The sequence below is a fragment of the Rosa rugosa genome, chromosome 6 (assembly GCF_958449725.1).
Source record: "Rosa rugosa chromosome 6, drRosRugo1.1, whole genome shotgun sequence".
NCBI classification, from domain to species: domain Eukaryota; kingdom Viridiplantae; phylum Streptophyta; class Magnoliopsida; order Rosales; family Rosaceae; genus Rosa; species Rosa rugosa.
This window is the reverse complement of record NC_084825.1, coordinates 34793738-34816094: the sequence shown is the minus strand read 5'-3', so window position 1 is coordinate 34816094 and position 22357 is coordinate 34793738. Positions and strand designations below refer to the sequence as shown.

At 38.5% G+C, this 22357-nt stretch overlaps 2 protein-coding genes across 3 annotated transcripts; both read right to left on the bottom strand.

Annotated features, from left to right (window-relative positions):
* Positions 1-6582: 6582 nt before the first annotated feature.
* LOC133714303 (homeobox-leucine zipper protein ANTHOCYANINLESS 2) lies at positions 6583-12689 on the bottom strand. 2 transcript variants are annotated; one of them, XM_062140398.1, is made up of 9 exons: positions 11771-12689; positions 11431-11663; positions 11217-11334; positions 10437-11111; positions 10166-10267; positions 9816-10028; positions 8322-8499; positions 7867-8234; positions 6583-7481 (listed from the first exon to the last, which is right to left on the bottom strand). In XM_062140398.1, the coding sequence occupies exons 1-9, from the start codon at positions 11987-11989 to the stop codon at positions 7089-7091; spliced, it is 2499 nt and encodes an 832-aa protein (XP_061996382.1). In that variant the 5' UTR covers positions 11990-12689; the 3' UTR covers positions 6583-7088. The 2 variants fall into 2 exon arrangements, with proteins under 2 accessions (XP_061996382.1, XP_061996381.1); XM_062140397.1 differs by having other exon boundaries at positions 11431-11666; positions 11771-12687.
* Positions 12690-19167: 6478 nt separating this feature from the next.
* LOC133717394 (uncharacterized) lies at positions 19168-21360 on the bottom strand. Its single transcript, XM_062144097.1, has 2 exons — positions 19831-21360; positions 19168-19647 (listed from the first exon to the last, which is right to left on the bottom strand). Exon 1 carries the CDS (start codon positions 21202-21204, stop codon positions 20017-20019), a length of 1188 nt encoding a protein of 395 aa, XP_062000081.1. The 5' UTR covers positions 21205-21360; the 3' UTR covers positions 19168-19647; positions 19831-20016.
* Positions 21361-22357: the final 997 nt, after the last annotated feature.

Sequence of the window (22357 nt, the reverse complement as noted above, 5' to 3'; positions counted from 1 at the left end):
GGGAAGACTGTCTCATCAAAGTGACAATCAACAAGACATGACGTTAAAAGATCGTCTAGCAAGGATATGAAGTGGCAGATGATTGTTAGAGTCTCAAATCCAACGTAGTAGCCTATTCGTCTATGAGGACCCATCTTAGTGAGTTGTGGCGGCGCAAGAGGCACATAAATGGCTCACTCTAGGGTTTCGAGTTTACAAATTTAGGGTTTCAGGGTTAGGATTTCGTATTGATAACGTGTTTTAAGAAATCAAAATTGGGAGAGAATAAGCTGTGTCTTTCATTGATAATAGAGGCCTATGATGATTACAAGCATAGAATCAGAGTCTTACAAGGAAACATAATCGTACAATGATTTGGATATCTACGAAGATATCTCCGAGAATATCTGTAAGACTAACCCTATTACAACTCAGATAAGTAATTAAAATTTGGGCCAAACACACAATTTAGATATAATTGAACAATCTTTAAAGGGTGGTGCTATTCACACACCCCCCCCCCCCCCTCTATTTTTCTATTACTTTAATTCAATTTTTTTAAAAAAATTACCCTAACTACCCTTCTTTATAATTATGTTTCTTTTTTCTTTTTTCAATTTGGCAAGTCAATCTTCCTCAAATTCTAAACCTTTATTTTCCCGCAAACACAGAAGACTTCAAAACTATTTTCGATTCCCTCTTTTCTTTTTCATCAAAAACTTCTCTAGCATAGTCATTCTATCTTTCTAATATGATGCTTTGAAGTTTAATCATGGTAGAACAAGAAACTTTAGACCCATCTTTTGAGAAATTTTACATTTGATTTGCAATGGAGACATGAAAGAAAAAGAGTGAGTTCAGTGATCATTCGAGCCCCTTTGAATCCATTATTCCTGGTAAGATTCTAACTGAAATTATGTGGTGTATTTGAATCCTTGAGCAACTATAGAACTTTACAACAGCCTAATAATGATGGCCTTATGATTATAAACATGATTTGTTCTACTATATTATTTTAGTAGAACATAATTTTGTCCCCTCATGAAGATTGCAACTCATTGCATTCAATATTATGTAGAGCATCTCTAAATTTTGTGTACATCATCAGCTGCAGTGTGGAAGCTTGTGGCTGAACCGATGAAGTGGATAAAACGCTGATTCCATATTTTTTTATTTGAGGATGATGCACCTGGATTAAGAGTCATAAACAAATAAGCATTGAGTTTCGTACTTTGCAAAGTATGAGGACAAACTTTACAATTTGGATTCAGTTGGGTGAAGACCTGGGAAGCATATTCTTTGTCTAATAATACATGTCATTCCACTTAATAAACGTATTATTTTTCCTTCATTTATAAGTAAAAAAAAATTTGATTTATTTTATAATGATGTTTGATTCATGATTGAATTGCCAAATAGAAAAAAATATATATATATATTTACAAGGGAGGGTAGTTAGAGTAATTTATAAAAAAAATTGAATTAAAGTAATAGAAAATTAGAAGGGGTGTGTGAATAGAGAAAAAATGTGTGTGAATAGCACCACCCTCTTTAAATTGTTTGATTTTTCAAGTCTTCAGACTCCAATTTGGAAAGTTTATTGGCTTTCTGGGTTGAATAGAAATATCCGAATAGATTTCTAGGCCCAATAAATGCACTGCTCTTTCTAACCAACTATTAGCCCAATTAAGGAAACATAGACCCGGTTTCTATGGACGCAAAAGAGCAAAGTTCGAAGTCCAAACCCAATGGTTTTACTTCCTTTTACCCAAGAGACTACTAACTACACCCAGCTTAGTTTTGTCAACCACCAAAAGGTGCACACATGGTGCAACACGCAACATATTGGATCACTTCAGTCCGATAAGAAGCCGCCGACACCATCGGAGCATCAATTGTCGAAAATCGCTTGCTAAAACGAGGACGCTGCGGGGCATAGTCCGAAGTTCGATCAATAACTTGAAACTTCTTCGTCTTCTGAATTTGGTAATGCATAAGAAAAGGGTGGTGTTTTTTTTTTTTAATTATTACAGAAAACTAGAAAAGGGTGGTCTTTTACTTCTATAAGAGACTCATTGATCAAATCAGGGCCTATTCTTGCCTGGCAATGGCCCTACTCATCTATTCAATAATGCACCAAAGTGTGCTTAAAGTTGCAAACTTCCAATCGAAAGCTCTGAGAAACAGAGTTCTCGTATTGATCTCTTCATGTGCCCACCGACCTCTCACTTTCTCATTCAAAGCTAGAGGAGGGGAAAAAAGACTTTCTTGTATCTATATATCATTCATGTATATAGACCGACATAAAAATCAAAATAAATCAATTGAAGAGATATCCTTACAAAATGAATTTGTATTTTTCTCTTTGAAGGCGAAATAAAAGTCACATTTTAATCTGTTTAGTTCATATTCAATTTTTGTATTTAAAACTGTTTGAGATAATTCATCAAATATTTTGTCATTGTCTCGTCCCCTCAACTTAAACACTGTTGAATATATTTTTATCTTTGTCCATCCCTCGTCCCCTCAGCTTAAACACTGTTGAATACATTTTTATCAAATATTTTGCTCCCACAGTCCCACATTTAAAGGAAAAAGTGAAACATTGGAGATGTCAACTATTTTCATGCTTACGTAGAAAAAGAAATAGATATGGAAGAAGATTCTCTTTCACCTACATCTATAATTTTGCAATTGTATGTAAATATGTGGTACATACATTATCTGTTCTATCAATTATTTATCTCAACAAACCCTTAATTCATTGAATCTACCACATATAGCCTGTGGAATTTTGCATCCTGGCATCTGGCTTCGGATCCATCGGAGATGACCTAAGAGTCTATCATGGACTAGATCCCTCTAGCATTTGCATAATGAAGTGAGCCTTTAATTATAAGGTTCTTTTGTTAGGTGTGGCCAACTTCACACGTTGGCATTCTCTCCCACTTAGGGTTTTGGAGACATTGCAAAGTGATGGCCCTCATAAAGGAAATGATAGAGGCAGCTCCATTGATCTCATGCGGCAGTGTAATTAGCCAATCAATACCATCAACGTGAGTAGGCCTGCGTGTGCTATATAGGGTAAAATGTAGCATGAAGGAAAATTGCGCATAGCAGAAAACATATACATGTTTGCATGATTAAGCAGAGCAAAGCCAACCAGATCAACCTAACTCATATATTCCTTAACAGCGATTTTGGGAATATAATTTGGGAATGGTGCCTTATGTGACCTCGGGTACTTCCCTGCATTAATGTTTTGTTTCACTTTCAAGCAATCAAACTATCAAAGGGATTGAATCACATACCCCTCCTCGTACTTGCACAATCTTTGATGTATGGGATCGGAGTAGAGCAATTCCGGCAAGTATTTTTGCAGCTTCCATTGTGAGAGGTCGATGCCCAGCCGTATTGGCCGGGTGCCCAAAAGGAACCGGTAATGGTGAGAAGGAAAAAAGAGGGTAATAGCATATTTAAATGGGTGGTTCTAGTTGGACCTCAAAATTTGATATTTGAACCTCCATCTTTTTTCTAAGTCTGCCTTATCAACTCATATAAAAAGACAAATAAGGATAAGGAGAGAAAAAATTAAGGAATTTTTTTATATTACCTATATAATTTTATAATTTACCTAAAATGATTAAGTAAAAGTAATTAATCTCTATACATTGCCCTATCATTTAATACAAAACTATCTGATTTGAAATTTTCTTAAACTAAATTCATTGAATATTTAGGTGTAGTTATTACTAATTAAGATCCAATATCAACTCCTTTTAATTATATTAATCAATACATATATTACTTATTTGGGAACCAAAGTCTTTTTTAGAACTGTCCATATTGCAAAACAAACAAACAAAAAAATTCTCAAAAAAAAAAAAAAACTATGATATGGATTAACTTAAAATATCTTTAAAATTGTCTAATTATTCGACCCCTCCAATAATCACTTTCTGGTTCCTCCACTGAAAGTACACCAAAAATCTAGACAGCTCCCTCACAACATTTTTTGTGGTTGAATTGATAGAGATAAAAAAGAAGAACAGCAAATTGTTGAAGATATAAATTTAATTGTTCAAGTGTGTTTTGGTAAATTTAAGGAGGTGCACTTAGCTTTTTCAGTATTCAAAAAAATGAATTAGAGGTTTAATAAGCAGGAGAGGTCCAAATATCAAATTTGGAGGTCCAACTAGAACCATCCTATTTAAATAAGGTTTATAATTGCAGTTTATATGACAATTTCAATATTTAAGAAAATTTCAAAGAAAGTATTGAGCATCAATTGAAATATCAATATTTTTTTGTTGATAAAGTTAGACAAAAGTGTTTCAGTAATTTGGAAGAATTGTCCTTTAATCTAAATGACTCTATATGAACTTTAGTTTTTTTTTTTTTAATGGAGTACAACATTGGTTGATATACACATGATACATGCGGATTGTAGTTTTGTTCTTTATATACCAATAAATAAGTCTTTACAAATCAATGTGGCATTATAAGCACCTCTCATGTAATCACATTTGATACAATCTAAAATTATTATATTAGGATTATTAGCCTGTATCAGATGGTATACTAACATTAGTCTATTATTTATAATTAAGTAGAATGTCATGAATTCAACTCGATCATGAACGATTAGCTGTCATGCATTCTCAATTTTTTGTAATAAAATTATAAAATGTTATTGTATTACCCACGATTTGCTGGAATTATTCAGGGTACCTAGCTACAGTGAGGAAGCAATTTACATGTGTATCCAGATGAAATATTTGTAAAATCCAAAAGAGGCTTTCTTTTGGTAACTATGATGCTTCATGCTGAGCTCAAAATAATTTCATTAACATGCTAAATAAGGCTTAGGGTGAGAAAAAGCGCACTCTGCACAAAATGAAGCTAAACTAAAGTATTTGATGAGTTGTTCTAAAAAAACTTGGACTAGGAGAAACAAACAAATAGAGTAGTGAGATTGCGGACTTCTCATCCCGCCCTTATCCGCCATTACCGGTGAGTGGTGGTGCACACACCAGATTGACATGAACATGTAATTTGTTGATAGAAACTGCTCAAATTAAAAGACAAGTATACACTATTCTTTTGGTAGCGTGAAAGTCGTTTTCCACTTATTGAACTTCTAAGGAGGCTTTACTAGCTTATATGGTAATGGTCCCTCCAGGACTTCACAGTTTACACCACACAGAGAGTGATCTATTCACAGCAATATGAACATGTCCCACAAACCCAAATAATAGAGAGGAAAGCTAAGCTCAAAGATAGCTAGCTAGTACTACTTCTCCTACTGTGGAAGAATTGACAGATTAGGGTTTCAAGGTCGATCTGGGTAATGATGGAACCCACCCTGCATGTGATATCTACTACTGGTTTATAAACTTAGCAGGAGGGTTTGTGATAAAGTTGGAGTCTAATTGGAATTGGATGGAGATGAGATTCTTGAACTGAGACTCTATGCCATGATCAGTTTGACTATGAGGAATTGCTTGATTGAAGATGTTTCCCTAGCGTCTTTGGGATGTATAGCTTTCATTTTCTTGACTTTATTGCCTTCTACTTCTACATTTATAGGGTTTTCCTCTCATCGTCCTCCCTTCAATAGATTAAGGCCTACGAAGTACGAAAACTTTATCGATTTTTGACTAGCTATCTAAATGATGAAAAATTCGCTACTCAATTTTCTTTTTGAAAGCGAGATAAAGATTCTTATATAATAGATTGTTTTGGTTTCTCCATCATTTAGATTTTAGTTCCTTTGAAACAGCTCGTTAGACACCTCGTGTCATCACTTTGTGAGCCTCGTACGAGGTCCGTTGGCATTTTTCTATCCAAGTTAAGGCGCAAAGCGACTTGGACATGCCGAGTATAACGGTTCTCATTGTGACTAAGATTGTTTTAATTACTCAATTAGTTATGATTTAGATTCTCTGCGACAATTCATCAAATATTTTATTCTCATATCTTGCGGGCCTCCCATAAGCTTTCATAGCCAGTTTTCCAGCGGCTGAAGACCGGAGTTTATCAAATGACCGGGTATGAGCCAAACAAGCACCAGTTCACTGTAAAAACAAAAAAAAAAAACCCCTGTAAATAACCATGCTCCTTCCTCCTCCTGACTTCTCTGATACCAAAACGGCGTTGCTGTCACATTCCCAGTCTTTGTGCTTCGGGTTTTCCTTCCCTGTGACTATACTACGTGACACACCTTGTCAGATCCTCCAATGCTTGGTACAAGTTAATCCCCCATTTACCACAGCTCTCACACAAAGCCAAGAACCCAGCATTAAATGATGGCAACCATTTCTCCAACAGCTTCTGCACACCTCCCCCCCTCCCCATTCATGATTCATTATCATAGCACATTTTTTAAACAAAACTTAAAAAATTAAATAGAATTATAACGGTTCGTGTGACTAAAGTTTGCTTTATTTGACTCGGTTCGTATGATTAAAGTTTACTCTCCGATATATAGCTAAGAGCTAACGTTACAATTGGTTGAATGCGGAGTTTGGAAAGAGAAATTACCCGATAAAGATAAGGATAAAACGTAATTTGGTAATTAACATAATCAAGTTCTTAGAAATATTTAAAAACCTCCAAAAATCCCAAATCTTAAATATGTATTTGTCATGAAAATGAAACCCATTACAACGGTCAAATCCTGGTCAACCAACATAAACAACAACAGAAAATTAAAATTTAAAACCTATAAGATTCCAAAAAGACCCTTTTTCTTCTCCATCTTGACTTAGAGCCTCTTTAACTGATAACCTTTTCGAGGGTTGGACCCGAGTCAATACCCGAACCACCAGCCTTGCCTCGTGCTAAGATCACAACCGGAGCGTGCGTTTACACGCGCCGACTGGGACTACCAAAAAGCAAGGACTCTTTCAAGCGCGGTTCGTTCTTGACTCAACACCCCCGCCACCACCACATTTACTCAGCACCGCCGCACCAACCACCTAAATAAAAGAAAACATAACTACACCGCCTAAACCAAACCACACCCCGGCCACATGCACAACACGACTAATGTTTAAAAACGGAAAAACGACGACGACGACGATCAGCCCGATCACGTGACCAGCTCATCAGCTCTCGCACTGGAGCGCGGCCTTGATCTTCTGAACGGTGCAGGAGATGAGATTGTTGACAGTCTCCACCGACTCCACGGTCAACTTCGCCGACGGCAGACTGTTGACCAATATCTGAAACGTCATCGTTAACAGTGACCCACTCACTCTGGCCTCACCGCCGCCGTTGCTGCTGCCCTGGCCCGCCTTGGCCTCCGAACCACGCGAGCCCGGCCCGTCCGGGACTATCGCGAACCCCGACGGCAGCAGCGCCACGTAGGCCGAGTCCCCTCCGTTCATCACCACGTGCATGGCCGGAATATCCACCGGCGCGTAGACCACAAGCGACCCGGCCGCGTCGATGCACGTCTCTTGTAATATCAGCATGCTGTTTTGGTTTGAGTTCATGGCCTGCATATTCACAAAACCCACATTACCATCGGATTTGAACTTAATTACGGGCATATGCCATTGAGCTTTAAGAGTCAAAAGCCTTATAAATAATAGAGGTGAAAAAGGTCACAGAGTTTACGTCAGAAAGTTTGACGAATCGTCCTGTTAAGAAATTTTGACTTTTTTTGGAGACCAGCGAAACAGACACTGTCCCTATTCTGCTCCCCCCACAACGTCCTCATAGATAACTCCAAATTCCAAACCTGTCCCTTTTTCACCATTTCACTTTCACCTTTTTCCATTATATCCCCACACACAATTTTGACCTCACCCTCCCCAAGGGACACATGCGTCATATTATAGCAAATTATTAAGAGAGAGAGAGAAAAGAGAAAAAGCTCACTCTGGCGCGGAGGAGGGAGACGCAGTTGCCTTGGTCCTGGCCCTTGGCGATGTGGGCCATCTCCTGCATGGGCCCACCGTTGGAGAGGATGTCCCACTCGCTCCTGAGTCGCTCGTCGCGCAAGAAATTGAAGAGCCTTTGTGGGGAGACTGGGAGCCAGACCGAAGTGGCAGCGCTGAGCACAATGCCCGGCGGCTCGCCGGGGTCGTCCATGCTCTCTCTGGTCATGTAGCGGACGTCCTCGTCCACATTGCCGGCGTGCAGCTTGTTCCATTTGTGGACCGTCGAGGCGCAGACCCCGGCGCAGAAGTTGTCAGTCATTCGCTGCGCCAGCTTCAACATGCTCTTCCTCCCGCTCTGAGTGATGGCTGTGCATTAAAAACCATGATGATGTCAAACAACAATAAAGCAGGCAGCAGGGAGAAACGCACGAATGATTGAGTTAATTAGCTTACTGTTGGCGTGGTCGCGGGCCGGGACCGTGGAGGACATGAGGATAGCGAGGCACTGGCATTGGCGCTGGAGCGTGGCGACCCACCTCTGCGCGCCGAACCCCATGCCGGAACTCAACAAGGGTCGGTACAGGTGGTGGACTTGGCTCTCGTCGTACTCTGCATGCTCAACCCATGTAACCTGCAGCATTATTGTCACCATGATCGATCATTATTCTTCTTCATTAGCTTAAACCAAACACTGTGGTGCTCTAGTACAGTTGGCACCTAACAAAACCCAGAACTTAAATACAAAGCAAACAATAAGTTATGTGCCTAGCTAGATTGGAGGCTCACTCATCAATCCAGCTAACCAGAAATCATAGTTGTTGGTGCCTCTCCCCCTCGTAGGGTCCAATGACAAAATGGGTTTCTGGATCTAAATCTAAGATGGAAGAAAATATTCATGAGAGGACATGGAATATAAAACTTGGGGTGTTGATAAAGTTGCGCAAGATTTAGAGGGTGACATCGAGATGTGTAACATATTATATGGTCTTGTCTATACTTGGACACCCTAGAAGAGCCATATACAAACAAAATTAGGCAGTCTCGGAGTTTGACTACAGGGTCCTTCCATTACACACTGTGACAGCATCAAAGATTGGAATAGAAACCTACAAATGCCATAGTTTATTGAATGGAACCAAATTTTGAAGATGACAAGGCTTTTTGGTTATAGAGGTATATGAAATTAATGTGTTCAAGGTACAGAAATTTTGGGGTAAAGGCTTCGGCTAATAAACTATTGGGTTTCTCAAATCCTAGGGAGGGGGAGGGTCATCAAATACTAATATTCAAGTATAACAGAGTTTGATTATTTAAGTTTTCTGGAGATTGATTAGAATATGATTCGAGACCAGATGATAAGATTTTGAGGAAGGTTCCGATTCTGCGAGGGGCATAAAATATTGGAAAGATACAGAGTAATATTGATTTAAGCATACTGACAGATTGGTGATATGGTGAGTAATCACTAGACAAACAAAGTTCTTTGATGCATGAGCTCTTTAAATTAATTGGAACTTGGGAATGTGAAAATACTATAGTCTAAACTATACCAAGCTCATGATATTGACTTGGGGGTTTGGCATGCCTCACTTAATGTTCACAACTAAGCTACAATGTTGCAGTTGCAGTTAGCTTCAACAAACTCATTAAAGGCCAAAGGGGAAGAACACCCACTTTGGAAAAATCACAATAAATATAAAGCCAGCAAGCTAATAAGAGCCATGTAAATGCAACTGAACCTGTACTTGGTTGTGGTTTGCCTTCCTAGGAAAATCCATCCCAGATAATTAGAAAGAAATTACTTTGTTTTCCATTTTACCATAGGAGAATATCATTTAATTTTTTAGGAATATATTTAAAGCATATAAGTACCCTTGGAGCAACCATTAGGCATATCATTCTATTTTTTAGGAATATATTTAAAGCATATAACTACTGAAAATTTACCTTGGAGTAACCATTAGGCATATCTTGTACAACACAGCCAGAAGGGAGCCTCCTGCAGTTTACAAATGTGGGTGCACCAGAATTGTCTCTGATTGTGTCGACGGACACATCCACCACCGCCCACACACCCTCGGCGTGCTGCTTGCAGAAGCGGAGGAAGTTGACCTCACGGACTGGAACCAAAGGCGATAGGACTTGAAGCTCAGCATGCATCTAAAATAAGAAAAAAATTTAATTAGCTGACACTAATCATTAACTATTTTGTATATAACGTCTCTCTTACATTATTTTGGCTCGATTTACGAAAACACTGATTTTTCATTTAATTTTATCTTGGATTATGATCTCACCAGTTGAAGTGCACCATTTCTAGTCCCTCCCATACCGCTGGAAATCACATCAGTGGTAGAAGTTCTGGCAATCATACAAGGAAACATCTCCAGCCATCGATTCTGTGAAGAATAAACCAAAATGTTAACACTTAAATATGAACATGAAATAAGCCAAAAATTGAACAAGCATTGGGAAACTCAATATACACAAAAAAGCCAACCAAAAACAAAAAATTCTCATGCTGTAATTAATTTTGTATTAAATTTCAATACAAACTGGTTTGCTTACCGAGTCCATCAGAGTCTCAACCAGAGCCAAACTGTTGATGATGACCATACCAGTCTCCCTAGAAGCCTCGGTAACAAAGCCATTAGGCTTCAACCCAATGCAAGGCGTGAAACTCCTCATGTACTCCTCGTGATTCAGCACCTCTCTCCCACCTTCCAAGCTCCTCAGCCAAAGTGGCTCATCAGTCTGAGCCAGCTTCACAAGCTCATCCATGGCGGCCAAAGCTAGCTCCAAAAACATAGTCCTCTCGTCGAGCCCTCCCACCACCGGCCTAGTGTGAGCCACAATCGGCATGCCACCCCCAAGCCCCGCTCCAAAATCGGGTCCCAATGGCATTGTTGTAGCCACTGAGCTCATCCCACCGAACCCATTGTTCCCAACTCCGAGTTCTAGAGCTGAACTCGGCAGTGGGGGCCCCATTGATGGACCTAGAGTCGAAATTGGGCGGCCCAAGAACTTGCCGGCAAGTGCACAAACCCGGTCTAACTCGTCCTTTAATCGGGCATTGTCAATCCTGAGATGTTGCTCTTCAATAGAAATATCGCCTATCATGGCCGGACCGCCGCAGTTTGTGCAAATTGGGTTCCTCATGGCATCCCTGATGGACATGTTTTCGGCTCGAAGCTTATCGTTCTCTTGCCTCAGCAAAGAGTTCTCATGCCGTTCAAGTTGAGTCTGAAACACCCAAAACGACCAAAACATGATCAGCACACAACTTGATTAACAAACCGAAAGTACCAAAAGTAAAAGAACCAAAGGAGTATAGAGTAAAGACTATACCTTCATCTGGGTTCGGCGATTTTGGAACCAGAACTTGACTTGCCGGGTCTCAAGATTTAGCCTTCTGCTAAGCTCCAACCTTTGCTTCTCATCAGGATGAGGGCACTCCTTGAATAACCTGAACCAAAAGAAAAACCAGTCAGGCAATTCATCAAAGACACAATTTTTAAGCCAAAGCAAAAAAGAAAAGAAAAGGATCTTTTTTTTTTCTTACGCTTCGAGCTCTTGGATTTGCTGCGGGGTGTGTCGGTGGTATCTCTTCTTCTTACGAGGGTTGCTGTTATCCGCGGCGTCTCCTTCATCGCCGGAGCCGGCGCCGTCCATGTTATCGCTGCCAGATCTACTGATCTCGTTCTCCTCCTCCCGGCTCCTCCGCCCGCCGACGTTATTATTCGCCTCGAAATTCTCAGCCATTCTCGGCGCGTCTCCGCCTCCGTCGGCATTAGTCTGCTGATCAACACAAAAATCAGTACAAACCCAGATCAGTTGTTGCCCTCTGAAAAAAAAAAAAAAATCAAAGAGAAGAAAGTGATGAGAACCGCCATCTTTCATACAAGAGCGAGTGAGAGGCCTGGTGAGTTGTTGAACATTGATTTGGTGAGAGACTGAGTCACGAGTCGAGGCTGAGCGATTGCACCAGAGGGCATACTGGTGTGGTTGGCGTTGTGGTGGTGGTGGTGGTGGTGGTGGTTGTTGTTGTAAGGAATATCAGCGACGATTCTTGCACCGCCACTACTGCCGGTACTATTGTCAAGAAAACCCCCAAAACTCATCAAATAAAACCCAAAACCTTCTCTTTCAAGCCTCCAGATTTTCCTCCCCCTTTTTACAGATTTACAGGCTGCACTTCCCAAAATGGACTAAAACCCCCGACGTAATTTTCTCTCTTTACACCCACCAGGAAACCAAATCGACGCGAAATCAAAGAAAATATAAATAGAAGAGAAAAACCAAATGGGTATCTCGGAAAAACTGAGTAAAGGAGAGAGAGAGAGAGAGGTAGAGGAGACAAACGGCAAATGTCTCCAGCTCCCCTCTCTAGAGAGAAAGAAAGAGAAAGAAGGCAAGCCCGTTTCAAAGTACTGGTCCTTCCTGCTTAGCTATTCGCTCTCTATCCCTCTCTCTCTCTTCCTGCTTAGATTCTCTCTCTCTCTCTAAGACTCTTAAGCTGGTGACTGACCCAAGAAGCTTAAATGCCTGCTGCTGTTTTGGTCTGCGAAAGGGCACCAACCAAAAAAATATAAATAAGAAAGGGAACCCTAGTTTCTCACTGCTGCATGCTTGACTATGCTGGTAGGGATTAAAAAAAGGAGAGAGAGAAGAGGAAAAGGAAGAGGAAAAGGCTTTTGAGATTTTTGCAGAGAGAAAGGAGAAAAGGTGCGAGAGAGAGAAAGGGGATGATAGAGTATGTGGAGTCTTCGAAGCCTTACAAATACAAAGCTCCAAAAAGAGATGGTTGACTCTCCTCACTCCCCCTCTAAAAGTCTGTGAAAAAATTTGTAACCTTTTTTCACACACACTGGCTTTTTGCTTCTGGGGGGGTTACAGATAAGGAAGCCAACTGTGGCAGAGGGCTGTCACAGATCTATTCCCCACTCTCTCTTTCTCTCTCAAGTCTCAACTTGGTACGCCCAATTGGATTTCACTCTCGGAGGTCTGAATTTTCTACAGCAAAGTCTGAATTTTCCACGGCAAAATCTTACATATACTGATTTTTTACTTTTCTACGGTCACTCGGAACAGTTTCCTTAGCAGAGTGGAGAAGGAAGAGTGAGTGTATATAACTATATATATACATAATGGTCTGGTGGGTAGGTGATGTCCTGATGATGGAAAATTTTATCATAAGGTGGATGATAGTTAAGATCTTAATTTTTGCTTGTTATGGAACAATATTGTAGAAAATCAGACCAATTTGGATTGTGTCTCATTTAAATAAGTAACATGATCCGGTCGAACATTGTAAACGCGTAAATGACTTCCACAGAAAGTCGTAATAAAAGGAAAAAAAAAAATTATCAAATGCAATTGTTAGATTTTTGTGCAAGAATAAAAGTTCGGTAGGAGAAGGGTTTTCAGGGAGCGTTACGTAAGGGTTGAAATGTAGGTTCTTTTTTAAGATGCTGAATGTACAGATTTTCAAAAACCGTTATATGTGTCAAATGTATTGACTTGTCAACGTTGAATGTATTTGGGAAAAGAAAAGAAATAAATCTTCAATAATGTTTTGACTGGATAATCTAGCAAAAATCGCCAAAAGTGATCAACTAATGACCGATTTTTCTTTTAATGGCACATTTTCTTCATTATATAAGAAAGTACCTCAATTTTTTTTTGAATCAAACAAATCAAATCTCTTTCAACTTAAGCCAGAATGGCACAGATACATACATTATCTTATCATCTTATGGGCAAGTCTAGGACGTGGCATGCTAGTACCACTAATTTTTTTTTTTTTTTAATAAAAAAAAAACCCTTTGCCCACCCCACCATTACAGATGTCAGTGAGAATCGAACTCATGACCTTTACAATGTTAGAATTATAATTTACCAACAAGTTACAGCTCACCGACACCACTCATTAGACAAACAATGTTCACTTATTCTAAAAGCGAGCCTATGAACTACGAAAATACACAGTAAATAGGCCAAGTCTAAAAAAATAAAACTTTGGGAATAGCTTCCTAGAAATAGGAAATTGATAAAAATAGACAAAACAATTTTATTAGATCCCAAGACCCAACAGCAAGAAGCCCAGCGTCTTTCGATCTCCACAGCCTTCCTACCACCCGTACAACGAAAGCTACCACGATCCGCTGCAGACTTCTCCACATGTCAGTGAGAATCGAACTCATGACCTTTACAATGTTAGAATTATAATTTACCAACAAGTCACAGCTCACCGACACCACTCATTAGACAAACAATGCTCACTTATTCTAAAAGCGAGCCTATGAACTACGAAAATACACAGTAAATAGGCCAAGTCTAAAAAAATAAAACTTTGGGAATAGCTTCCTAGAAATAGGAAATTGATAAAAATAGACAAAACAATTTTATTAGATCCCAAGACCTAACAGCAAGAAGCCCAGCGTCTTTCGATCTCCACAGCCTTCCTACCACCCGTACAACGAAAGCTACCACGATCCGCTGCAGACTCCTCCACATGTCAGTGAGAATCGAACTCATGACCTTTACAATGTTAGAATTATAATTTACCAACAAGTCACAGCTCACCGACACCACTCATTAGACAAACAATGCTCACTTATTCTAAAAGCGAGCCTATGAACTACGAAAATACACAGTAAATAGGCCAAGTCTAAAAAAATAAAACTTTGGGAATAGCTTCCTAGAAATAGGAAATTGATAAAAATAGACAAAACAATTTTATTAGATCCCAAGGCCCAGCGTCTTTCGATCTCCACAACCTTCCTACCACCCGTACAATGAAAGCTGCCACGATCCGCTGCAGACTTCTCCACATCGACGTCGCCGCCAACCTTCGTCCCGCTGTAGGAAAGACACCATCACGCACCGCCATCAATAGGACAAAGCAGGCATGCAGCAAACACATGTAGATTCAAAACCAAAGCAGGCTGCTACATCCCAACTATAGCACGCACAGCTGTCGCCATTGTCTTAGAACCAAACCCAGTCTGCCGCCGTCGTTGCCCTGTCCTACATAGTGGGCAAGAAACCAATTTGCTGCTGCATCGACCCGAACAGCCTGAAAAACCTCCGTTGTCAAAAAACCACAAGCCAGACAACCAAAGGTCAATGGGCACTGATCCATCCATTACCCGTCCGACAGCATCACGGCATCGGATCGCCACTAAACAAGAAGGAATTTACTGAAAGTCAGCCGCAGTGCCTCTCTTCGTTGGTTCATTCTCCACAAAAAAGAATTAGGGCTTTTAAGAAAGTGCCTAAATTGATTGTGTACAATCAATGCTAATGTTATAAAACATAGTCCAAGCTCATGGATAAACAAAAATGATTTTGATTCAAGCATTGATTTCAAATTTAGCATCTAAGGAATAATTATTTAGCATAAGCCGATTTAGGATAGAGACTTATAATTATTTCAAAAATAGGTAAAAGTGCTTCCAGCAGTCTGGAAGCACTTTTGATAATATTTGAAATAAACGGTCAGTTTGGCAAAAAGAGTAGGAAGTTATTTGAATTATAAAAACCACTTTTTGATACATTTTATCTGTTGCAATGCCTAAAAGCGCTTTTCAAATTCAATAAAAGCGTTTTATTAAGATGAAGCCTCAAGTATTTCTACTATTATTAATAATAATAACGGACGTGGGGTTGAGCCTCTCAGTTAGGCTGGATTCCAAACTCCTTTTCAAAAAAAAAAAAAAATATCCAAGACACATTTTATTTATTTATTTATTTGTAATTTTTTGATATTTATTATTATTAATATTATTATTTGAAAAGCGCTTTAAAGTCTCTGAAAATCAATCTCAAACAAACCGAGCACATAATGAATTGCTTGAAATTTTATCAAACAACGAATCTCTTTTTTTGTTTAACAAAACCACTTCTAATTGAAGTATTTATAGAGAAGTAATATAGTCTAGAATATCGTAAATTTTGTTCTCCATAATCAAAAAAAAAAAATTGAGTTAAAAATGTCATCTATTATTTGCAATCCAGCAACCAGCTGTCTAGCATACTAGCTAGACATCAGAAAAAGTCATTACATAGAGCATACTAGCTATACTAGCACACCCCTCGTACCAGGATACTACACACCACACCTCTAGCACATCCATCTTTTTAAATTAAACCCGAGAGAAAAAATCTTAGACCTTCCAAAATTTGAAATTGCATTCACCAAAAGATTCTGATGTAAGTCATGTAACTTACAAGACTCAAATGAGTTTAAAGGATTTAATTTTGTTATATTTTCAATAATTTTTTAGTTGGTCTAGAAAAGTACTATACATATTTCTACAAAACACAATCACAATTTCTTCATTTGAATCATTTCTCCCCTCTAATAGCTCCAATAGAGTCGTGTTACGTTTTTATCTCTTTCTAACTTAAAATGCATGAAAACTCAACTCAATCCATTGTCTTCATGTGTTCTTTTTCTCCTTTTCTCTTTTCCTCTTTTCCTCTCAAGTTAAAATCCATGCAAACTCATTTTTTCCGTTTCTTTTTCCATCTGTTCTACATTATTACATTTGAAACTCCTTCTCATTATAATTTGAACCATATCCCTTCAAAAACAAAAAAAAAAATCAAATTTTGAACCATATTTGGCTACCTTCAGTACCTTAATTTAGATCACAATTGATCATATAATCTCCTCCAAATGAGATTTATCTAAGGAGAAAATCACAGGCATCTTCTAAATTTGTTGAAAGATGCAATTACCACAGGCAACTCCTCCACGTTGTTGTTGAATTTGAAACTTCCATGCCAGTTCAGTTTTTGTTGTGTAATATTCATTGCAAATTTGGCTCGTTCTGCACTGCAATTTTACTACATTTAGCCAACAGACTCATGGGAGTTCCCCTACCTGTTATGTGTTTTGTTTCTTCTTGCATGGCTTCCAGGTGAACCAAACCAATGATTCAAACCAGCACTACTTATTTTCCCATAGACAAGAGTCTCAGACCAAAAAAAAAAAAAAATGACAAGAGTTTGATTCTTCACTTTGATTTTTTTTTTTTTTTTGAGAATGATTTACTTTGAGTTTTATTTTATGTAATTGCAAAAAAAAAAAAGGGAACATGTAACTTCTCAATTTTCAAATCCAAACAATTTCAGTTTAATTGGAAACTGTTAGATCAATATATAGTCAAGTGTGTCATGTGAATTGTTAATGTGCTGCCATTGGCCTCGATATGGTAAAAATTTCAGAAAAAAATGTAGCTCGATTCAATGTATTAGAACTAAATATGGAAAAACAGTCAAAATGAGAAATAATAAAATTCAATTATAAAGACAATATTTGAAAAATTAGAAGAAAATGTGAACTTCACGAAAGTATGTGTAACAAAGATAGATATCCCCGATCCCTACTTTCTAAAATAAAGGAGGTACGGAGGGACTTCTCTGAGGTTGGATGTATTGTGGATGATTGCAAAGCATATTTGCGGGCAATTTCTTCTTTTAATTTATGCTCTATCTATCGTGAAGCAAATGATACCCATAGATTGGCACACCTTGCTAGCATTGAGTTCTTAGACGACTATTGGTTAGACAAGGCTCTTGTGATTATCCATGATGCACTATATGAGGACGCTTGTACTAGTACTCGAGGTGTAGGTAATATGCCCCCCTTGCTGTATAATTATCCTTTACTTATTAATAATATTATTAGACGTGGAGTTGAACCTCACAGTTGATAAAGTAATCTGGGGTTCACATCCAAAACCAATTGGCAATGGATGGAGTGGCCTAAACCCTTATAAACCCACTAGCAAGGTCCCATTTTTCCCATGTGGGATGTATATATTCTCAACACGCCCCCGCACGTGTGGCGAATTTTCAAGCCATACACGTGGATAACTTTGGGTGACGTGGAGCCCGTGTGGCAGTTAGGCATGCACACGTGAGTAACGTGGCTTTGATACAATGATAAAGTAAACTTGGGTTCACATCCAAAACTAATTGGCAATGGATGGAGTGGCTCAAATTCTTATAAACCCACTAGCAAGGTCCCATTTTTCTCATGTGGGATGTATATATTCTCAACAATAGTTAGGCTGGATTTCAAACTCAGTTGCAAAAAATAAAAAATAAAAAAAATAAGAATTAGGCATTGTGATCCCACATCCCCTATATTTGTCATCAGCCTAAAGTCACCTAAATCCGCATATATAATAACAATAAACATGCAGGATATATACTCTCAAAAATCGTACTCGATATATTAATTTTGGTAATTGTTGATCATACTGCAGGTTAGAAGAAAAATAATTGGAACAAGTGTTGTACAATGCAATGAACTAATGGAGATTGGGGAGGAATGGAGGTAAGGTCCTCAATGGGTTGATAACGGGGGATCTCCAAATATTATCAATGGATTGGATAGGAGAAATGGACACGGGTTAAGCTCGAGAATAAAAATGGCCGGTATCGTAATCTCATCCCCAACCTAGCAAATTCTGTATCATTATTGTTAACACTCGAAGTATTCCATTTTCATACATGTTCATATGTGTGTCTCTTGATTTACTTACTTCTATTTACCACCACTGCTTAGTACACAAAGAAACTGATCGATCAAACCAGTAGAACGATTCTAATAACAATTACAATTTCCTTCTTCCCCTCACTCCAATCAAAGTGCATGCAAATTTATTTGCTTGTCTTGTTGTGTTTGTTCATTTCTCCCATCCTACCCAGGTTTATTGGGTTTGGTCACAATTATTGACTATTCTCAATCATTCATAGTCGTTTATATATATATGACGAAGCCTCTATTCCCCATAACCAATAATTTCCTCACACACCATATTCGGCTGCCTCCAACACCCAGAATCCAGTACAGCTTTTCATTATTTTCCTTTACAACACTACAAGAAAAAACATGTTTAACAACATGCAATTCACGTTGTCAATCACTTTTGACAACGTTTGGCGCATGTTGTAGATGCCAGAGTCATTAAAAGTCCACGAGTTCTTAACATCGCGCTTTGCACGTTGTCAAAAAGAGGCAAAGCATGTTGTTGTAATTATTCAACAATAAGCTCTGCACGTTGTCATAAATTTTTGACAATGTTTCAAGCGCATGTTGTAAGTTTTAACAATACTCTCAGCATGTTGTCTTTAGTTTTCGACAACATACATGGCATGTTGTCATATTACTGGATACGTTGTTATAAATTTCAGTACATATTATTGCACCCAATTTGCTGGGCTCTGCTTTCCTGTACCTCTATAAACATTCACCATTACTTAAACACATTCACATGCCAATATTAATACACACTAACCATGTATGAAAAATATACATTTCATTAGGAGTGCGGAGTGCCACATTCTCTTATACATATGTTCTTTACAAAACTTTGTACTAGATTCTTTGTTCATCAGCATTGACAAAACATGCATGGTACTTCCTGACCTACATATATTCTCTAGTAAAGCAAAATGTACCTGCTACTTCAACTACTAAGGGAGCATTTTAATGGAGCTTTTGGGCCATGCAAGAGTGCTTCCTACAGCTTCACCAAGTTGTTTGGCATCCATGGTTGCTCTATACACTTCCATAGTCTGATACTTATCAAACACCACATCAGCCCAAACCTTCTAACAATCTCGTCCAAGAGGCACACAATGAACTTTTGTACTTGGATTTGTTGAAGAGATCTTCCCTTCAGCCACTACTTCATCTTCTTCATAATTGTTCCAATTCAAAAGTGCACATCTTCTATTTTCAAGATCATTGCTTGGAGCCCTGCAATTAATGCCGTCAATATTCCAAAATTTCACGTAGATTTAAGTATAAACTACCAAACCCTAACCTAATTGCAGTGAACAGATGCCCACCCCTAAGGAAAATTAGTAACTAACAGTTTCTATTGCAGCCATAGAATCAAAATTAGTATAACAGAGAAATTGAGAGGCTAGATTGCGCGACCTTTTGAGATCTCGGGATTTCACGGCGCCGGCTAGAGGATCCTTCGGCACCAATTGGAGGTTGACGAGGGTGCGGTCGGGGATCGGCTGGGTTCTGAGGACACGTGGACGGTGGATTGAGCTGTGGTGGTGGAAGAGGCTCACCGTTAAGCTTTGGTGTTAAAGGGCTGGGAAAGGAGAAGTGGTGTTAAAATGGCGGGATAGGGTAGGGACTGGGAGGATATGTTGGAGGGAAAAGATTATCCTTCCAGACTAGTGGTGCCAAATAAACATCGATATCGTTACCCGGTTGCTTAGGACCTGGTATGAGTAACGTCAACATGAGACTTTCTTTAGACATACATAACCATGGAGACAAGTTATATATTGTCAAAATGACTGGCCAACAGCTGTACGTAGACCTAAGATCATGAAATGGATTAAACCCATCGGTAGCAAGGCCAAATCTGATATTTCGAGGATCTGATGCAAAAGATGGCCACCTTCTATTTATTGTTTCCCATGCTAATGCATCAACAGGATGTCTCATCTTACCATCTTGACTCTTATTATTCGAATGCCACCTTAATTGTTCTGCTGTTTCAGTAATAGCAAACATTCTCCTAAGCCTTGGTATTATTGGAAAGTAACGCAAAACTTTTGCAGGGATGCCTTTTTGAATTTTAGAACTGCTTTCATTAAGTTTCCATCTTGAAGCACCACACTTTGGACAATTTTCCAGATGCTGCAAATCTTTTCTAAATAAACAGCAATCATTGACACATGCATGTATCTTCTCATATCCAAGATCAAATGCCTTCACTAGCTTCTTCATTGAATATAAGGACTCTGGAAGTGTGTTATCTTCCGGTAAGAAACTACGGCTAGTGCGAAGAATGTCATCGAAAGCAATATCAGTCAAATAATGTCTTGCTTTCATCTTCAATAAAGCAACTGATGCTGACATCTTCGTATAGTTTGTACAGCCAAAGAACAAGGGAGTTTCAGCTTCTCTTACTAAATTTAAAATTTCTGCCTCTCTAGTCTCAATAGTGTCATCTACATCTTCATCATCTTCATCATTTTCATCATGTTGAAAACATAAATCCTTAAACAACTTATATGTCTCAGGAATCTCAAGATCTTCATGATTGGATTCACTTCCTGTTTCACCATGACAAATCCAAATTTTGTAAGTAGGATCCATTCCTCTTGTTACCAAGTGCTCATAGACTATCTCAAAGTGGTGGTGTTCAGAGTTTCTACATTTGATACATGGGCATATAATCTCATCTTCAGAATTCCCATAATCTGCCCTTGCTTTATCCACAAACATACGAGCTCCCACTCTGTATTCATCCTTAAATCTATCAAATTGCAGCCATTCTTTCTCCATCTTAACAAAAACCACTACCACAGTGCCACTCAATTGCTATTCCTTCTGAACCACAAGGACAAGGACAAGTATTCTAATTGAAATACTATGTACAATAAGTTTCAGTGCAACAACCAAGTGATGACCTTCTCAAAAAGCAATCCTCGTCTAATTCAAAAGCAATTACCTTCTCTTTCAAAAGCCGCTTGTTCTCCTCGTCTAATTCAACAGCCAAAGACTCCAAGTCAACTTGCTAAGCCTAAAATTGGAAAAGCATAAAATCAGTCCCAGATTGATGCATGCTATGAATATATAATATACTGAAAGTACAGATAACAAACAAATTAGACAGTATTTGTTTACATAATTAAAATATAAAGAAGGCTGCTGCTGATGGCATAACGTTGTTAGTCAAATTGTTAAAAACTAAAAATGCATGCTGTTGTGTTTTTGAAGCTGGTATTACACTTGTATCCGATGATTATTAGATAGTTTGAAATGGAAATATGTGGGTCAATTTGAAACTATCAGTTTCATAATTTTTCTTATCATCCAAAAAATCATTTTTGACTCATCAACTTGGGTTAGATCACTTAGATGAATGACCCTCAAGTTCACTGTTGCTAGAAAACAGTCTGGTGCCTTCTGAATAGAAATTTAGCCTATCGGATAGAACCTAATCAGAATTTTACAAAAATAATCTGAAATAAAGCAGTTGCTATGCTCATACTAATTTCTTTCACTGCTGAGAACACCTAAGCTTGCTCTTCAGGAATCAATATACAATAATTACCTAATTGAAGACTGCAATAATGATGAAGTATAGAACCGAAACCAATCATCACCACCATTATATTTCTGAATGAATTTATTTTTCTTTTGAACTGACGAAACTAATGCATAGAACCCAAACCCAGAAAAATAATCCAAAGTAACAAATTGGAAAACACAATTAATTAAAGAACCCAAAAAAGGTTATCCAAGAATCAAAATTTGCAGATAAAGCAAATAAAGATTTCACCTCAGATCTACATCCTATTATCTCTTCCTCAAGACTTGGACAAGCTCTACATCACGGAAAATTCCAAGTCCAAGAGACTTGCACTGGGAAGAAACCAGCAAGCTCAGCAAAGCAGTCGAAACGCTTATGGTATAATCCAGAATTACACAACAA